The sequence below is a fragment of the Mustela lutreola genome, chromosome 10, assembly GCF_030435805.1.
Source record: "Mustela lutreola isolate mMusLut2 chromosome 10, mMusLut2.pri, whole genome shotgun sequence".
Taxonomy (NCBI): domain Eukaryota; kingdom Metazoa; phylum Chordata; class Mammalia; order Carnivora; family Mustelidae; genus Mustela; species Mustela lutreola.
In genome coordinates this window covers 43512872-43531175 of record NC_081299.1, presented here as the reverse complement: position 1 = coordinate 43531175, position 18304 = coordinate 43512872, and the positions used below count along the sequence as shown (strand labels likewise).

At 54.1% G+C, this 18304-nt stretch overlaps 1 protein-coding gene across 9 annotated transcripts in view; it reads left to right on the top strand.

Moving 5' to 3' along the window:
• SSBP3 (single stranded DNA binding protein 3) overlaps positions 1 to 18304 on the top strand; it is a 163709-nt gene that overhangs the window by 85322 nt on the left and 60083 nt on the right. For 3 of the 9 annotated variants that reach the window (XM_059137433.1, XM_059137431.1, XM_059137427.1), the window contains exon 1: positions 813 to 1019. The exons of the other annotated variants lie outside the window; for them this stretch is intronic. In XM_059137433.1, the coding sequence (XP_058993416.1) occupies positions 828 to 1019 (192 nt within the window). In that variant the 5' untranslated portion in view covers positions 813 to 827. Of the gene's footprint in view, positions 1 to 812; positions 1020 to 18304 lie in introns of those variants that run through there. 9 annotated transcript variants of the gene reach the window in all.

The following is an 18304-nucleotide window of genomic DNA, read 5'->3' as shown; positions in this document are numbered from 1 at the left end:
GCCCCAGGATAGGAAGGGAGGTCTGGTGCTGGGCCTGACTCTGCTGCTTACTCACTAGCTGGCTGGGCCCTGCCAGGCCCCCATTTTCATCTCAACCACCTGGATTCTTTCTAGGTCTACAAAATGAAAATCCCAGGATTCCTGGTCACTAGCTGTCCTGAGGTTCCTGGAAAGCTTGTTTGGGGAAAGCTTGGCCATCTTGAACCTAAGTAGCATGAGCTTAAGACCTCTGGGCAACCTTCAGCCATCCCCCCAGGGAGGAGACTCTCGTCTCTAGTGCTTTTTGTAAGACCTTAGGTGTGGACCCCAGGGAACTTTTTGCTGATTTCAGAAAACTTGGGCCCACACCTGGCTTCGGTGTGGTCATCTCCCTTTCCCCTCAAGTGCCTGGTTGGGGAGCAGAGAAGCCTGGAAGTGGAAGAGGACACAGAACCCCCAGATTGTGCCCGGGATGGGGTGGACCATAGGACCAGCTCCCAGCTGCCTTCCATTGTCTGCCAGGGCAGTAACCTTAGCCCCCTCCCCTAGGTCCTCCTTTTGAGAATAAACATATCAACAGGATTGATTACCCCATGGGTCCCTGGGCAGCTGGCTCTGGCCGGCATCTGGGGCTGATTTCTCCGCTGTTGCACAGCCATTGTCTTGGATTATTCACTTCCACAAATCAGGTTGGCTTCACCGCCCTAACCCTACCTCGACCCCCAGATGCTTGTTTGTCGGTTGAATGAACACTTCCTGCTCAGTGGGGCCGGCAGGGGTGGGTGGGGTGGGGAGGGGAGAGCCTTAAGCACACGTGGACAGCCTCTGAGCCCCACCCCCCTGCCCTGATGCAGACAGGATGTTCCCATCCCAGCTCCTCCCCAGCCTGCCAGCCTAGCCTGCCTTTCCGAAGTGGATTCAGAGTGGAGGAGACATTTCCAGGAAGCTGGCTCAATCCCCTGATCTGGAAGGAGAGCTTGGTGGGGAGGAGACTCTCAGGGGCGTCAGCTGGGCGCTGTCCTGTGGCCTCTGCCTCCCAGGTGGGAATGACAGGTCTTGAGTCCTGGCATCTCCAGGCATGGGGGTTGGTCTGCTTTTAACACTGGGCTCAGGAGCTGTGACAAGACAGGACAGCCTTCAGGGCAGAAAACAGGTCGTGACTTTGCTTTGAGCCCAGAGTGAAGGCTATGGAAGCGTGAATGGGAGCATGTTCTCTGAAATCCCGTCTATTCTTCCAGGCTCATCATGAGCTACACCCTCCTTGTGAAAGGAAGCCCTCTTTGACCACTTGCCCCATACAATCCCTTTCCTTTGAGATACTACAAAGCTCAGAGATGGTGCTGTGGGCTGGAGCCCTTTTCCTGTGGGCTGCTGCTTTGTTGCACGAGAATGAGAAAAGGCAGGTAGGCCAGGGAATGCTGGGGAGAGGCAGATGGGTGTAGGCTGAGACAGGTGTGGACGAGAGCTTCTGTCGCTGGAGGGTGTGCCCGGTGCATCTGCCCAGCTGCTGCGGGTGCCACTGGGACCCCCGGCTCTGTGGACCCGGGGACACAACACAGAGCTCAGTTCAGATGGAGTAATTCGAGGACTGCTTCTGTGTGCTGCCTTCTTCCTTTGGTGTGGTGATAATGGTGTGGCTGGTTCTCCAGGTGAAGACCCTAGAAGTCGGATCCTCTCCTCTGCACTGGACATGAGGTGGAGGGTGGAGGGCGAGGCGGGGTAGGGGGTGGAAGGGCTGCTTGTTCCGTGTAATTGGGCTGCTTTCCTGAACCTCCTGGCTTGCAGCTCCCTCCCAGAGGAACGGTGGGGATAGTGGTGGCCGCAGGGCCAGGGTGCGTCACCTTCGTGTGCTGCACTTGATTTGTGCAGCCTGTTTGCTCTGACTTGATTTGGAGACCTTGCTGGTAGGGTCCTTGGTAGGGCTCCAAGCCCTGCAACCGCACCGCCCTGGGTGCTCCCCACTGCGGTCTTATGCGTCAGGTGGGTTGCTGGTCTTCTCTTTGCCCCAGGAGTCCTGCAGGGCCCCGCCATCTAGCAGGGGTCAGAACTAACTTTAACTTCCAGGTTCTCCACACTGCCTTGCTGCCTTCTGGCCTTTTGTTCCGAAGCAGAGGGTCCCTGTGGCTCAGCCCTTCCCCAGGGTGTTTCCAGTCTGGGAAGACAGGAGCCCTCACTCCAAGCCCTTGGTGGGTTCCCTCTGCCTTGAGCCCAGGCCGCCCAAGGCCAGACCGGAACTCTGCTGCCCCCTTCTGGGATGGCCTGCTCTCTCCCCATGCTTGTCCCCACCTTGCTTTGCTTTCCTCTCTACGAGGAGGAAGTGTTACTGGTTGGCTCAGTGAAGCGTGTGTGGCTCAGAAGACAGGAGACCGCAGATTTCTTGTTGCTCAAGACTCGGGAGAGATGAGGGTGGGGGCCTGTGCTCCTTCCAGGTGCCATTAGCCCGGAGCGGAGAGTACTAGATAGGACCCCGAGGAGACCCTTCTCACTGGCCCACGGCTCACCAGCACCCGTGGTTCACCTTGTCTTGGGAAGTGGAGTTGTTCCCCCTGCCTGTCACTCGGGTTGTGGGCGGTTCAGTTCTCTGACAGACCAGCCCGTGAAAATGCTCTAAGGGGGGATCTCTTCTCTTCCCAGGAGCAAAAGAGGCAGAGCGGGAAGTGTGGCCTTCCCACTCCCAGCCCGGGATGGTGCCCACCCCAGCCCAGCTTTTGCACTTAGCTCTTGTTCTTCCCATGGTCTGGACTAGTGCTTTGCAGACTGCATCAGGGAACCACTTACCCCGATTAAAACAGCCAGGGTGGGGGCAGGAGGAAATGGGCCTGGGGTGCTTTGGGAATGTTTTAGCTAATGCGGGGAGTGCTTTTTAAAAGGCAGGTAGAAAAGTTTTTTTCTCTTAGTAGATCAATTAAAGATCTTTCTTAAAATTAACCCCTGGAAGGTGTGTGTTGGTGGGCTCTGTTTCCCGATGTATACCCAGCACCGGGCAGACCTCCCCCACCCCGCAAACACATACTCTCGATGCCTTTAGCAATTTCTATGAAAGGTGACCAAGTGTTTTTCAAAAGAGCTTCCCCTCTGTGATAAATGCCAGGTAGTGACTGAGCCCGGGGCCCCTGGGGAGAGAGAAGAAAGCCTGGCCCAGCCCGGAGAGCCATTTCAGGGAGGCGGGGAGGCTGGCTGTGCCGCCCCGAGGTCTGCACGGCCTGCTGGCAGCAGCAGGCACGGAGACGGGCATCTCGTCAGAGCCAGGCAGATGGCGTTCACCTGCTCGGGACATGCTCCCTGGTGCCGGGGCCCTTGGAGTCGCTGGGATAATAACAGACAGCTGCCAGCTCTGGGGCCGAGATCTGCGGGCATTCAGACACTTGGGAAGTGTGCAGGGGAGAAGGAGCTGGCCCCAGGCCTCCCCTCCCCACCTTGGTTTGTCTTTTGTTTTGAGATTTGTGTGCAGGGGAGGGGGGGCCGCCCCCCCCCCCAACATCCGAGCAACAAGAGTGTTTTAATAGAGGACAGTTCTGTTTTGGAAACGACAAGAAAGCGCCTTGTCAAGTGTGACCTGGCCTCCTCTTTGTCCAGCCTTCTCCCGCTTTGTGTGCACCCGCAATGAGTTTTGTTCCAAGGGGCAAAGGAGTTGGACATGGATTTGCTGTGTTCCTGGGGTTTTCTTTCTTTTTCCTTTTTTGGCAGCGGCTGAGGCTTTTGGTTATTTCTGAGTACAGGGCAGTTGGGGAGCTGGGGATTTTCAGGACCACTCCAGAGTCTTTGAGTTTTACCGGGTGGTGTCTGGAGCGGTAGAGAAGCCACCCAGAGCCACCTTGCTGACATCCTGCTGTTTTCCCACCCCACTGAATATGTGGGGGAAGGGACGTGGTATTTCTCACAACGCCCACAGCCTCGAATCCTCACAGGGAGGTTTCCCCACCTTGTAGTCCGATGCAGGGCTGACTGTTCTGAGAACCGGCTTCATTTCCCTTCTCTTGCCATGCAGGGGAGGGGCGCTGGCTGAGGCCTCCCTTCATTCTAGGGTCCTGTACCGTGGCTAAAGCTCAAGCCTGTGTTGACTTGGTCTGGCTCGTTGTGGAAACTTCAGCTCTCATTGAGGCAACTTACAAAATTGTGTATTGTTTGGAAGCAGCTCCGTCTTATGGGGTCTGATGGAAATTTTATAACCGCCCTCCAGGCAGAGCTCCTGCCTCACTCCTTCAGGCCAGGCCCGGAAGGCAGGTTTGCCAGTGGTGTCCTAAGGTGCGGGAAGATGACAAAACCTGCTTGATAGTCCACACCACTCGAAGTCGTGTGCCCTGTTTGCCTTACACGCCCTGGGAGTGCTGTTGACAAATGGGCCTGGTTTAGTCCCTAAAGCTATAGGCTGTGTGTGCCTCATGCAGTCAAAAAGTGCATTGTCACTTTGTCACCGTGGTAAGTTGGACCAGCTTTTCCTCTCCTCTCTCTAACTATTCCAAATCTGTGAGAAGCCAGTGGCAGACATTACCTTTTTCTTAGGTATTCTTCATTTTCAGAACGGACCTAGGAATGAATCCCTGCCCCTCTGGTTTGGGGTGCATCGTTCTAATCTTCTTTGTTATTCTAATATTGTTCTGGTGAGGGGGCTTGGGAGTTTTTGTTTGGGGGGTTGTGCTTTAAAACATTCATTCTTCACCATGAGAGATTCAAAGATTAATTAGGATGGGATCTTTGCCCTCAAGGAGCCCACCGTCAAGGAAAGCCAGACAGAGCATTGAACACAGTACAGCGTGTGGTTCCATGCAGGGCCCAGGCCAGGGTCAGCCAGGCACAGAAGAGAGAGAATGGGGCGGTTCTCTCGGGTCAGGGGCGACGTGGAGTTGGCGTAAAGATTGGTAGAGGAGGTGATGGTAGGGCTGATCTGGTAGTGGAGACTGGTGTTTGCTAGGCAGCAAGAATGGAGGGAAGCTGTTTCCTTCAAAGAAGGCAGTGTGCCTGAGGATTCTAGGGCCCAAAGAGCAAAAGGAGGAGAGTGTGATGGGAGCATAGGTACCCCAGGTAGCAGGGCTTGGGTGGCCCAATGAAGTCTGGCTTTCGTTCATCCTGGGGGTTAGGGGGAGAGGGAACAGCTGGAAGCCTATCTGAGTCTTCCTGGTTTCACTCTGGGAATCTGGAGGTTGAGTGTCAAGGTGAGTAATGGTGGTGGGCACCAAGGGGAAAGACTACAGTTGTCATGGAAAGAACCCAGTGTTAAGCAGGTGCCAGCTCTGCTAGCTCTGTGTGACCCAGCTCTGCTAGCTCTGTGACCCTTGGCAATCCGATCCTCAGTTGCCTGCTCTCTGAAATGGGTCATATAGAGAATTTACATCTTGGGCTTGGTGTGAAAATAGATAAAGAGACATGAGCATAGCAAGTGCTTTGTACCAAATAAACACATACTGTTGCTATTGGCTTTGTAATGATACACCCATAACAGCTCCTAAGAAGCGTCAGACACCAGGGTACTGGTCCCACTCACCCCCACCCAGGGATTATCCAGGAGAGTGCTGAACATGGCCTCATATGAGGCCATTCTTTTGCCGTGGCTTTTTACCTCTGTTATGCCAGTCTGGTTTCAGATAACCTGATATTCACTGATAATGAACCTGGTGTCCTGGCCTGAAACTCTATGCCTGTTCGGACTTGTAGCTTTTCCCCTGTCCTCCGTGGGTGCGTTCAGTGACACGGGACTGACACCAGCTTGAGGCTTATCGCACCAAGGTGTACATTATCACATCCCTCCCGCTCTTTCCCTTAGCTAGTGTATCATCTCCACTCTGTCCTTGGGAAGGCCTCAGGGGTTCTGTGCAGGCGAGACGTGGTCCTGTCCAATGGGGTGGGCTGGGTGGGGGTCTTAGAGACTAGGAGGAGGAGTAAGGAAGGAACCCAGGAGCTGCCAGTTTGGAGAGAAGAGAGCCAGGAGATGGAGTGGGGGAGGGAAGGGCGGCATCGTCAGGCAGTGGGGAGTCTGGGAAGGGCTACTGAGAACGCTGGGTGCTGTTTCCCTGGGACCTCGAGGGTTAGGGTGTTTGTACAAACGATGAAGAGTGGGAGCGGATCTCAGTAGAAAATGGGGGGAGGTGGAAGAATGGCTAGCAGGTCAGGGTGCCTGGGATTGGGACAGAACTGGGAGAGGGCAGAAGAGTCTGCCAGAGAGGGAACCAGGTAGTAGTAACTCTCTGCGAGCCATGACCTCACCTGAGAGCTTCCTTGTGCCTCTGGCGCATCATCTATAAGAAGATCAGACTTGGAGTGCCTGGGTGGCTCAGTTCATTAAGCGGCTGCCTTTGCTCATGTCATGATCCCGGAGTCCTGGGATCTAGAGTCCCACGTCAAGCTCCCTGCTTGGCCTAGAGTCAGCTTGTCTCTCTCCGTCTACCTGTTTGTGTGTGCCCTTCTTTCGCTCTCAAATAAATAAATAATATCTTAAAAAAAAAATAAAAGATCAGACTTGAGTACATTGCTGCTTTGCTGTGGCTCAGAGCTGCCCAGGCTGGCAGAGGAAGGCAGTGGCCTCCCGCTTGAAGCTTCCTTCTCTTTTTAAAAGCGTTCCGTGGCCCTGTGATTGCTCGCCGACATAACTTTCTGCTCTCCTAACTGCATCTAATTTGCTGTCTCTCAGCCGTGACATCTGATAATAGAAAACTCACTATTCATTGGATGCCTATCATGGGCTGCCCCCATGCTAGACAGGTGCTGTACCTTCCCTGACCGCAGAAAGGAGACATTCAGGGGACAACACAGGGAAGGGAAGGGCCTGGGTCTCTGCTAGGGAATTTGCATAAGGACCCTGGGGAGTAAACTGGAGTAAGGTTGTGCTTCCCCTCTTACTCAGCTAGCAGCCCAAAGGCTCTCAGAGTGCATATCAGAGCTAGGATTTGTTCCTCCCAGCCTTGCTCCCCATAGCACACCTCCCTCCAGATGCCTCAGCACTGGTCTCTGCCTAGCTTTTCTCCTGTCATGGTAAATGTCTGCCGGCTGTGCTGGAGGGTTCCTCGGTCCTGTGCATCCTTTCCCCTTTGTGATGGCCGTGGCGATGGGGGTGGGGGTCGCTCTGGGTTTCTCTGGGGTTGCCTTCTCCATCGGTAGTGGACAGCTGAGAGGTCCTGGGCCAGGCCTGAGGGTTGTTTCCACAAGTGAGGACTGGTCCGTTGTCCAGCCACATTCCCAGCCTCAACCTCTAGCCTTGCACCAACAGTATTTATTCCTTATCAGCAGGACGTCCTGGCGCTGGATCCCTCTAGGCTCTGCTCTTCTGCCTCTGCCTGCCCCCCTGGGCATGTAGCCTTTGCACACAGCAGACCTTCTTCCTAGAATGACCTGTTCTTCTGGAGTTCCACCTGCTACGTCCTTTCCCCACCCCCTCTTCAGCCTTACCCGACCAGCCCCTCCCCAAGGCCTCTTTTGTACCCCAATGTGAGACAAACAGAATGTCTGTGCCCGGTTGGAAGGAGTGTTTCCTGGCCCTGTGGGGAGACCCTATCCAATGCTCCTCAACTCAGGAAACAGAGGAATTGCTGCTGTGTTCTATAGGGCAGTGGGGTGGGCCACTAGTTCTTGGCCACGAATCCCACGTAGTCCTCGTTCTGAGCTCTCTTCTCTGTGTGGTCCGTGCTCTACCTCCTGTTCTCAGCAGAACTCCCAGGTCCGAGTCCTGCTCTGCTCTCCACGTCCTCTCTCATTTGGCACGTCCTCTCTCATTTGGCACCGGTGAACCTATCTGACCAAGCCCTTCCCTAGTTCTAGCCAGATGTCACCCCACACACCCAGTGTACGGGGCTCGGGGCTGCCTTCCCCCAACTCTTTCGCTCCCTCCACACTTCCTGTTGTCTGAAATATCGCCTTCAATACCCTCCTGTCCTCTGCTTCCTGCTCATTCATTCACAAACTTCGTGGAGACTACCAGCCCTGGAGCTAGACCCTGGAGTAAGTCGTGCTTCCCCTCTTACTCAGCTAACAGCCCAAAGGCTCTCCAAGTGCACCTCAGAGCTAGGATTTGTTCCTCCCAGCCTTGCTCCCCATAGCACACCTCCCTTCAGATGTCTCAGCACTGGTCCCTGCCTGGCTTTTCTTCATGCCTGTCTTCTTACCTTTTCTCATCATCCCCTAAAAAAAAAAAAAAGGTGAAAAGAAATGGCAGGAATTCATTTCAGTAGTATACTCTATTTACTCCTAAACAAATACATCCAAAACACTATCATTTTAAGTTGTAAGCGGTGTAAAAATCATTGATGAGTTACAGATTTGCTCTTTATTCCAAGTCCTTGAGATCTGGTGTGTGTTTCACTGTCTCCTGATCTGCCCGTGTCTCCAAGAACTCAGTAGCCCCTTCGGGACAGGGCTTCCATGCTGGACCCTCATGGGTGTGGAGATTTAGGAGCTGGAGAACTGCAGAGCAGCGGATCTATTTTATATGGTCTCTGACTCTGCCATTTTTGGCCCAGTGGCCTTGGGACGGTGGCTTCCCCTCTCCAAGCTTACTATCCACAGAAGGCACGTGGCCTCACCTCATGGGGTAGCTATAAGGCCTGCCTGGACGAGACGGGGCGCACAGAAGCTCATCACGGTTCCGAGCACGTGGGACTGGTGATTGTGCGTGTTGAGATGACAAAGCCTGAGCGATCACCGGGGTGCTGGCTCAGGGCCAGGACCTGCCGCTTGCCCCCTGGTCTGCCCATGCACGTGTCGGATAGCAGATTGCACGAAGAAGGACCCAGAGTGACAGGATAGCAGATTGCCCGAAGAAGGACCCAGAGTGACAGAGTGCTCTGTAAGCTCAGGGCAGGAGCTAGCAGGAGCCCTGAGGAAAGGAGTGACAATCTGGAGAGGCTTCCTGGTGGAGGCCCCACCCAGATGCTCCTTGGGTTCCTCTGTCTCCAGAGCGCTCCTCTACAGCTCCAGTGTCCAGGCAGCTCCATTTGCTCACTCTTTGTCCTGTGTGATTAGTGCAGCATGCTCCGCTCTTGTCTCTGATTGTGTCGTACAGCGCATACTTTATTCTATCGGTACAAAGCCATCGGCCGGGTGATTATCTTGTTCACTAATTGTTCCGCCTGTCTGTCTCATCGGCCTTGCCAGATCAACGGCGTCTTCGGAGCAGTGAGCCCGTCCTTGGTGCCTTTGGTCTCTTGCTCCATGGCAGGCTGGGCCTTGGGACCCAAGTTCGAGTGCTGTTGTCTGCCACACGGGCTTGTCAGTGGCTGCCAATGAGGTGCTGTCCCTCCTTTTACAGAGGAGCAGGGTGATACCAGTGATACAGCTAAGCCGCCGTTCGCCCCCCCATTCCCGGACTCTGGCTGTCCCTCCACTGGTGGATCTTCAGGGTCCTCAAGGCGGTGAACAGTCATTCCTTTACTCAACCAGGTATCCATTGAGCACCCTCGAAGTGCCGGGCATTGGGGAGGTAATGAACAAGACAGGCATTCTGCCTTTGGGGGGTTTAAGGTTTAGAGAAAGGAACAAATGCAAAGGAATAAAAATGACAGTATACTTAATTGGAGTTGTGTTGACATTCCCTCAAGCAGATCTTTGCATGTGTTCTGCACAGCCTTGCCCTGTGCTAAGTAAGCACAGGGGGTGTCCCAGTGAATGACCCAGGTGGCCCTGACCTCCCGCTTATGGGGCAGAGGGACAAACAGACAGGGATGCACTCGGAGGATACACAGGCGGAGCTGCCCTGGGGGAGAGTAGGGGTCACCTGGCTGGGGAGCCCTTCAGGGGTTGTGTTGCCCCTCCTGCCCACAAGCCAGAGGGGAGGGCGCAGAGCTGGCGCCTCCCTGTTTCCCATGGAAGTGTGTCCCGAGGCCCGGGTGTTTGTGCTCTCTGCCCTTGTGCGTCTGACTTGGGGGAGGCCCGGGGAGGGCTCTAAACACAAACCAGATGAAGGCGGCGCCTGCGGGTGCCTGGGAGCAGGGGCGGCCCCAAGAGCATGTGGCTGGGTCACCCTTTGTAATTATCACACTGTGGTGAAGGCCCCGGAAGCCGGGGTAGCGTAGGGCGGGGGAATGCCGGCTTCCCATCTGCTCAGCCTCTTTGGGCTCTGAATGGATTAGTTCTGTTTGGGCTGCAGCTTACTGTTGTGTGTGTTTTTCATCCCCTCCCGTTTGTTCTCTCCCTGGCCCATACGCCTGCTCGGGAGCCGTGAGGGTCCTGGGGCAGGAGGGAGAATTGCGAAGTGGCCATTATCCAAACAAGAAAGGGAATCATTGGAGTTTGTGTTCTTCTGGGCCTCTAGGGAAACGAGGATGTGGCGGGGCTGGTGGGGGCGGGGGGAGGTGGCGCAGCCTTGGGAAAGTGAGAAGATGGGGTGCGACTGTAGAAACGGGGCTACAGTATGGTTTGTGAGTAACCCCGCCTGGTACGGTCTGCCCCACGGGGGAGTCGGTGGTATGAAATCATAGTTGGTGTGCCTGTGGTGGTGTTCCTTGCACGTGGGATGTCTGGGTCGGCGGTCATTCATTTCCACCAGGCGAACTTGGGGATGCTTCTGTTGCAGGAAACTGTGGGCAGAGCAGTAATGTTATGGGCAGTGTGATGTGAAAGACCCACGTGGACCTGCCGCTGACCTCGCCATGTGACCCCACTCCAGGCTTCAGTTTTCCCAGTGTGTCAAGTGGGGGCGTTGATTCCTGTCTTAGAGAGTTGTTGGCTTCAGGGCTGGTTGGGGGGAAGCAGGGAAGGTGTAGAAGAGACTTGGTGCCGTCCACTGGACTCAGGAAGTATTCAGTAGAGCCTAAGAGTGCCTGTCTCTAACGTCACACAGGGGGACAGGGCAATTGGGGTGCTGGGAGTGCCCCTGGATGCTGCAGGATTTCTTGATGGGTGTCAGGGAGCTTCTGCAGGTAAAACAGACTTGGCAGGAAGCCAGCGTTGCTTCTGCCTCCTATTTCAAAGGAAATAGAAGGGTGTGGCCCTCACCCCTGTTGGTGTGCTGTCAGTGTCTATGAGGAGCCCCATGGAGGGGACACCTTGGAGAGAAGGGCTGGGGAAGGTAGGGGAAGCAGCCACAGCCTCTGCTTCTCGGAGTCCACATTCTAGCTTAGAATCAAAATTTCACACATGTGGAACAATTAGAGAAAAATAACAGATGGCGTCTGATCAGATGTCATTGCTCTGTGAAGCTGTCCCAGACAGCCCCACCCTCTGGCAGAAATAATCCTTCCTTTCTTCGGGATCCTGGAGCCCAATGCAGGCCTGTGCGACACCATGCATGGCATTGGTTTATACTTGGTCATTTGTGCCATTAATTGTGCAACAGCAAATGTATGTTGAGTGCCTCCCCGTGCCAGGTCCTGTCTTCGGTCCTTCCTCCTGTCCTTGTCGAGCACCTCGTCAGGACACTCTAGCCCATAGTCTCCACTTGGGGCTTCCAGGCTGGCCTGTGTGTTTCCTTCTGTGGGGCTCCTGAGTCCCCAAACCACTTTCTCCCAGGCTGCGTGTAGTCTTTTCTTGTGCCCCGCTTTCTCGTAGCACTCTCCTGTGTTTGGTCTTCCTGTGGGGACTTTGGGCCGATCTGGAGGAGTCAGTGAAGACTCTGGCCAGCCACCAGCCAAGCGCTGCTAATGCGTTGTGTGATCTTAACACACTCTGGTTCTCCCTGGGCCTTCATTTTCTTGACTTAAAGCAAAACAAAACAACCAGGATCGGATTGAACAGTATCTCTAGTATTGGTTCTGAGATTTAAAGGTTGTTTTGTTTTTGTTATTTTTTGGGTGGTGGATTGTGTGGGCCTACAAATACCTTTGGTGTGCAGGACCCTTAGTAGGGCCCTGGAGATGCCTAAGTGACTTTTTCGTGGGATCTCACAGTCAGCGGGAAAGAGGACATAGTGGATGCTGATGCTGCTCCAGTGGACCCGGTTGCTGAGTCCCAAGAGAAGGCTCTGCCCGGAGGGCTTCCTGTATTCGACATTTTCTGTGGGTCCCACAAAAGAAAAAGGAATAGAAGTTGGTGATTGAAAGAGGGGGTGTCTATGAGGAGGGCATTGCCGGGTAAAGGAAACATCTGCAAACACTTGGAAGCTCAAAAAGACGTATTTGTTCAGGGAGGAGGGTTTGTGTGGCCAGAGCTGGAACTGAGAAGGGCCCAGCCAGGCTAGTGTGCATCCCATAGCAGACAGTGTACTGAGCTGATGAACTGGTGTCGTTAGTGGTCTGATTAGGTCAGTTTGGGGAAAAGAGTAGGAACGAGGGGAGGACTGGAGCAGCCACACCGGTGAGGAAGCTGGCGGGTGCTCCAGGCCTGAGGATCGAGTCCAGATGGAGATTGGGGTGCATGGGCACTGGGGCTGTTGTATGGGGGCGGAGGAGCCGGCCTGGCCCACTGAGAGCTGGTATGATTGGAGGGTTGCCTCTACCCCCTCGACCCTCAGCATTTTCCTAGTAACTTGCTGCTCTTGTGTCTGAGAGGGTGGGCTTAGTGGTGATTGTAAGCAGCTTAGATTTGCTGAGGGTATTTTTTTTTTTTTTTTTTAAAAAGCCACCTCTTTCCAAATTATCCAGAGAATGAAAGCATAGTGGCATAAGAGGCACCCTGGCCAGGTTCTGGGCATGTCTGTCTCCTACTGGGGGCCTTTGTTTCCCCTTTGGTGAGATGGCAGGGGGCGGGGGAGACACGGGCCCAGTGCCCGAGGTGCACTAGCCCACCCCCATGACTGCCGCCTTTGTTTCCAGGGGGTTGAGGCTCACACAGGGCAGGGTGGCTTCATTCTTGGCAAGTGGAGTGGAAAATGCCAGTGTCTTAAAGCAAGTCCCAGAGGGGGTGGGGATGGGTGTGTATGTGTACTTGGCTGGGCGTGCCCCCAAACATCTCCCTTGGACAGGGCATCTGTGTGAGTCTGGCTTGGAACCTGCACGGAGTCCCTTCCCTTCTAAAATATTATCCTACCTATTAAATATTAATACTAACCAACCTCTCTCAGCAGGACTGAACCCCTAGCGTACTCTGGCTGGTTGTTGCCTGTGTATGTGTGTCTCCACGCCTGTCCTTGACCCAATGTGGCGCCTTGAGCAGAGCAGAGAGAGAGAGAGAGAGAGAGAGAGAGTGTGTGTGTGTGTGTGTGTGTGTGTGTGTGTGTGTTTTGTTTTTGCTATTTTGGAACCATGGCAGAATTTCTCGCCACTGCTAAGTTATTTTCTTGGGATGTATTTAGATGGAGAAGATGACCGAGAAGTGGGTGACGTGTAGAGATGACCGAGAAGTGGGTGACGTGTGTTTGCACAGGGATGTTTGCACACGTTGACTGTGGTGTTCTCAGAGCTGATGTCCAGGAGCTGGCTACTTCCTCACACACTTGTCAGGAAAGGATTTCGGGGTACCTCCTCTCCGAGAGTGGGGGCGAGGGTGGGTGGCAGGACAGGTCTTCTCTTCCAGAGATGCAGCCCTCTGGACCCCAGCCCGTACTCCTCTTCCCATTGCTTCTCAGGGATGGGGAGCTGCTGTGAGCCCTGCACTCTGCCCCGAGGGTTGGCTGTCTCATGGTGTGGTGTGGGCGTTAGCACACCCTCATAAGATAAATAAAATTACTTTTTATTTATGTATTTGCATGTATTGAAAGTTCTGGGGACAGCACCGGCTTCCCAGGGTGAGTAGGCACAACTGGCCCTGAACCCCCCCAGCTCTAAACATTTCCTGCCTGCCTGCCCCTTTTGCGGTGCGCGGGGGCCTCCCCTCCCCCCATTTCTGAGTCTTTGACATCCACATGGCAGCATGGCACGGAAGGGCAGAGAGGGGTCCAACTTGGGCCAGGGGCTGTGGTCCAGCGCACTCCTCTTGGGTGTCCCCAGACCTAATGAGCTTACCGCGGGCAGGGCAGTGCTCTTCTGTTATTAAATGCAGAGCTGTGGTCTGCATGAGGCAGGCAGCTTTAATGAGATTAGAAAGCTTAACCGAGAGGCCAATTATATCTGGGCCCGTACCTGTTTGGGCGGCTGTCTAAGCCCGGACCTGCATCCAGAGGCTTCCTGCAGGCCTCGTGGGAGCCTGGAGGGTGAGGGGCAGAAGAGACCTGCCTATGTGACTAGTCATCACTGGACCCAGGGTCTGTTTTCCCTGGTGAGGGCAGAGGCAGAACCCAGGAGGAATCTGCTAGATTCTGATCCAGGGGTTCCCAAAAATCTTGATCCCTGCAGCCTGGGAGGGTGGGCAGCTGGGTAGTTGCAGAGCTCCCTGGTGCTTCTGAGGTATGGCCCAGCTTAGGGACCAGAAGTTGAATCCACACCCTTCATTTTATAAGTGAGGGGAAGGGCTAGTGGGGGGATGGGCAGCCAGCCAGGGATTTGTCACCACAGCCTCCTCCTTTCTTCCCACCCCTCTGATGGTCTGGGGGCCGGGGGTGCTGTTGCCCTTCTGGTCACACCACGCTTTGTGTTTGTTTCTTGATTTGTGTTCCACATTCCTGCACGAGGCAGTGGCAACTTCCCATTTTACAGATGGTCAAGTTAAGGCTGAAGAGACCCACCCAAAACTGGGCTCGGTTGCAGGTTTAAGTTTAAGACTGAAGTCTTCTCTCTGGTTCCTACGGGTGTGGTAGGGGTGGGTGGCATGGGTTTGTGATGACTGGACCCAGCCAGGAAGAGCTGTGACCTGGTGAAGAGGCTTGCCCCTCGTGATCTTCGCCAGCCAGACAGGTCAGATGTGAAGCAAAGGAGTGGAGTTCCACCTCCCAAGTTGTTGGGGGGATTGGCTGTCCCTGGCGCCTGCCTCTTGTGGCAGCTTGTTTCTGTTGCTGGGACACATGGCCGGCAAGGGATGGGAACGCTCCAGGGGGGTGGGGCAGGGCTCCACAGGTGTGTGCTGCCCAGCCTGTCCCCTCAGGGTGAGGCCCTCCTAGGTGGAGCAGAGGCAGAGAAGAGAGTTGAGAAGCCGTGTCTGTTCAGCAGTTCTCTATGGAGTACCCGAAGGACGTAGGCCAGGCAGAATTGTAGGGGAGGCCATGGAAACTTTCACAGACTCTGTTGAACAAGGGTCATTAGCCCAGTTTTCTAGAGGAGACCACCAAGGTATAGACATCTTGGGATACCCGAGTCCTGGATCTGATTCCTTCCCTTGACTTAGGTCTTTGAGCTGGAGGCAGCATCTACAACAGAGGGACTGTGGGGGACCCCTCCTGTTCAGAAGTTCTAGATTCAGAGTTTCTGAAGGCCGGCAGATTACCTAAATCTAATCAAAAACTTACGTCTTCAGTGGAGAAGACCCAGGCTGTGGTCTCAAATGGAATTAGACAAAACAGGAGAAAAACAAGACTGCGTTAGACGCATTTGGGGCGGGGGGTGGTGGTGGTGGCCCTTGATCATCCACTAAGGGTAGTCCTGCCACAAGTTTCAAACTTGGACAGAACCAGGATTCAAATTCAAGCCTTTTCCAGGGTTTCCATGTTTGTCTCTTGCAATGATTGCTTGAGGAGAAAAACAGAAACACAGAGAGATAAGGCCCCTCTTTGTCCCTTTTGACTTTGGGTTTATGAAAGTCTGTTCTGTTCTTTAAAGTTATGTCTTTATAAAGGAGAAAAACAAGGAAGAAATTTCCCAGAAGGGCCAGGCCTAGCTTTGTCCAAAAAGCCCTTTCATAGTACCCAGTCATTCGATGGTTATTGATTATTAGGCATAGTAAATATTTGGATTCTGTTCTTTGGAACCAACAGTCCTGCAGGGAGATAGCTTTTGTCCTTACAATAAAGCCACATAGAAAGTCCTGGAAGAGTCATAGGTAGAGTTTCACATGGGATTGGAAGATGAAAAAAATCATCCTGCCCAGTACCCAGGGCTGTCCGAGGGCCAGGTGGAGGGTTGAAATGGTGATGGGGATGTGTGGGCACTCTGGGTGGAGGGGATAGTCTGTGCATAGGCTGGAGACCAGAGAGTGCCCCTCAGGGCTGAAGCTCAGGGCACAAGAGGAGGGAGGTTGGAGTCGGGGGCGGGGGGGGGGGGGTGGCTGACATGAGACCACAGCCCCTCTCTCTGTTACCTCCTATTTGTTGGAAGTCTCATGCCAGCCCCAGTAAAGGTATCGTCTTGTATTGGGGGAGCGTCTGGAGTCAGGATGAATTGCCTGCCTATCTGAATTAGCCAGGGAGCTGGAGGAGCCGGAGCCCTTCTTCCACAGCTCTCTGCACTCTACCGCTTGGCAGTAGAGTGCATGTTCCATTGGATGCCTCTTGAGACACTTGCAGGTGGAAACTGGTATCTTCTGATACTGACTTCTAACTCTGGCTGAACCTGCTCAGGGACTAGTGTTTGCTCTGGGCTAGGAGGCAGGGACATTTGAGGTTGGCATTGATGGATGACCAGGAGTTCTATAGGTAGATCCATGGAAGGTGATAGGGAGCCTGTCTGGGACAGAAAGTGGAAGCAACCCAGTGTCCCCCGGGGAGTGGAGGACCTGAGACCTGGTTGGGGAGAGGCTGGAGCCATTTCCAGGGCCTTGTAAGCACAGGGAGGGGGCAGAACAGGGTGCAACTGGAGGACCCTGTGGGCTCAGAGAGCCTGGTCTCTGCCCTCCTTCTCTCTGCCCTTCTCAAGTTCTCATTTCATGTCCAGCAAGGGACTGAATCAGGGAGGAGGAGGAGGATACATTCTTCCCGAGTGAGCTCAGGGCTTGCACTGTGGCTCATCTCCGATCGCAGGAACCTTGTGTTTTAGAAACTTGTGGTTTGGGGGTTCCAGCTGTGAAGGGCCATCCTCACATTGGTAGAGGATTCCTGCCTGCGGGGTGCATTTTATGGGACATGGAGAAAAGCATCTCAGGATGGGACCTCTGCCTCGCTGTCCTGCTCAGCTTCCAGCCAGGCCCAGGAGGGCCCCCTCCCACTTTGGATGTCCCCAAGCCCCAAAGGTGGTAGGCAGGTTCTCTCCACCCCATTAAGAAGCCTATGGAAGGGGCACCTGGATGGCTCAGTGGGTTGAGCCTCTGCCTTCGGCTCAGGTAATGATCTCAGGGTTCTGGGATCGGGCCCTGCATCGGGCTCTCTGCTCAGCAGGGAGGCTGCTTCCTCCTCTCTCTCTGCCTGCCTCTCTGCCTACTTGTGATCTCTATCTGTCAAATAAATAAAATATTTTTTTAAAAAGGGGGGGGCTGCATAATATTAAAAAAAAAAAGAAGCCTATGGAAAAAGAGGCCCCTTGGTCAGGGGAGCAGACATCTCTCTTCAGGGAGGGGGTAAACCAGGGCATCCAGCCTCTCTAAGAATAACCAACAGGCTTCGGTTTGGAGGCAGAAGGGAGGCTTGGCCAAGAGGGCTGAGCTAGGCAGCCAGATCTCAGCCAGACGCATTAAGACCACTGGAATCTGTTCACTGCACCCGGCCCACTGGGCCCGGTCTCGATTTCCTTCCAAAGTGGGAATGGCTCTCTGAGCTCTCTGAGGCTACCCTGCTCCCTGTCGTTGCCTGACAACCACTGCTGCTTTGCCCAGATGTCAGCTTTAGTTAATTCATAGCTGTCTTGGGAGGAGGGGTATCCAGACGATCCCACCCTACTGTGCTGGCCAAGGACTCTAGGACAAGTGGCCTGCCCAAGTCATTTGCTAGCAAGGCCCAAGCAGCACCGGCAGGCAGGTTTTCTGATGCCCAAAGCTTGGGTTTTGCAGGCAGAGGGAGCGGTGTGTCTCAAGACAGGCCTGGGTATGGTAGTGGTGGCGGTGGTGGGTGTGTGTGTATTTGTGTGTCATTTAGAGGGGATGGAGTAGTTGTATGGATCTAGCCAAATGGTAAATTAGTAGGTGACTGAGTTAGCTAGCCTTAGAATTGGACTTTGTAGACATGGTAGATATTCTTGAAAAGCAGGATTTCTGCAAGGATTTTATTCACCCCCCATAAATATTTACAGAGCCAGCACCTTGTCTGTGCTGTGTACGCCCCTCTTGCCCCTGTCCCTGGGAAGAGAGCTGACGACTTGAATAAGGAATTACCAGTCAGATGTGACACGTGCTGTGATGAAGACCACATAAAGGACAGAGGCAGCACCCTGGGAGGGAGTGTGCAGGAGCGGTCCAGAGAGAGGCATGGACCTGTGTGGAGAGCGGTTGGGCGTGTGCATCAGGGAAATGCGGGTGAAGGGAAGGCCTTTGTGAGTCAGGGTCCTGAAGCTGTGTAGGTGACAGTGGTGGTTCTTTCTCCATGGGATTTTTTTTTTTTTTTTTTTTAAGATTTTATTTATTTATTTGACAGAGAGAAATCACAAGTAGATGGAGAGGCAGGCAGAGAGAGAGAGAGGGAAGCAGGCTCCCTGCTGAGCAGAGAGCCCGATGCGGGCCTCGATCCCAGGACCCTGAGATCATGACCTGAGCCGAAGGCAGCGGCTTAACCCACTGAGCCACCCAGGCGCCC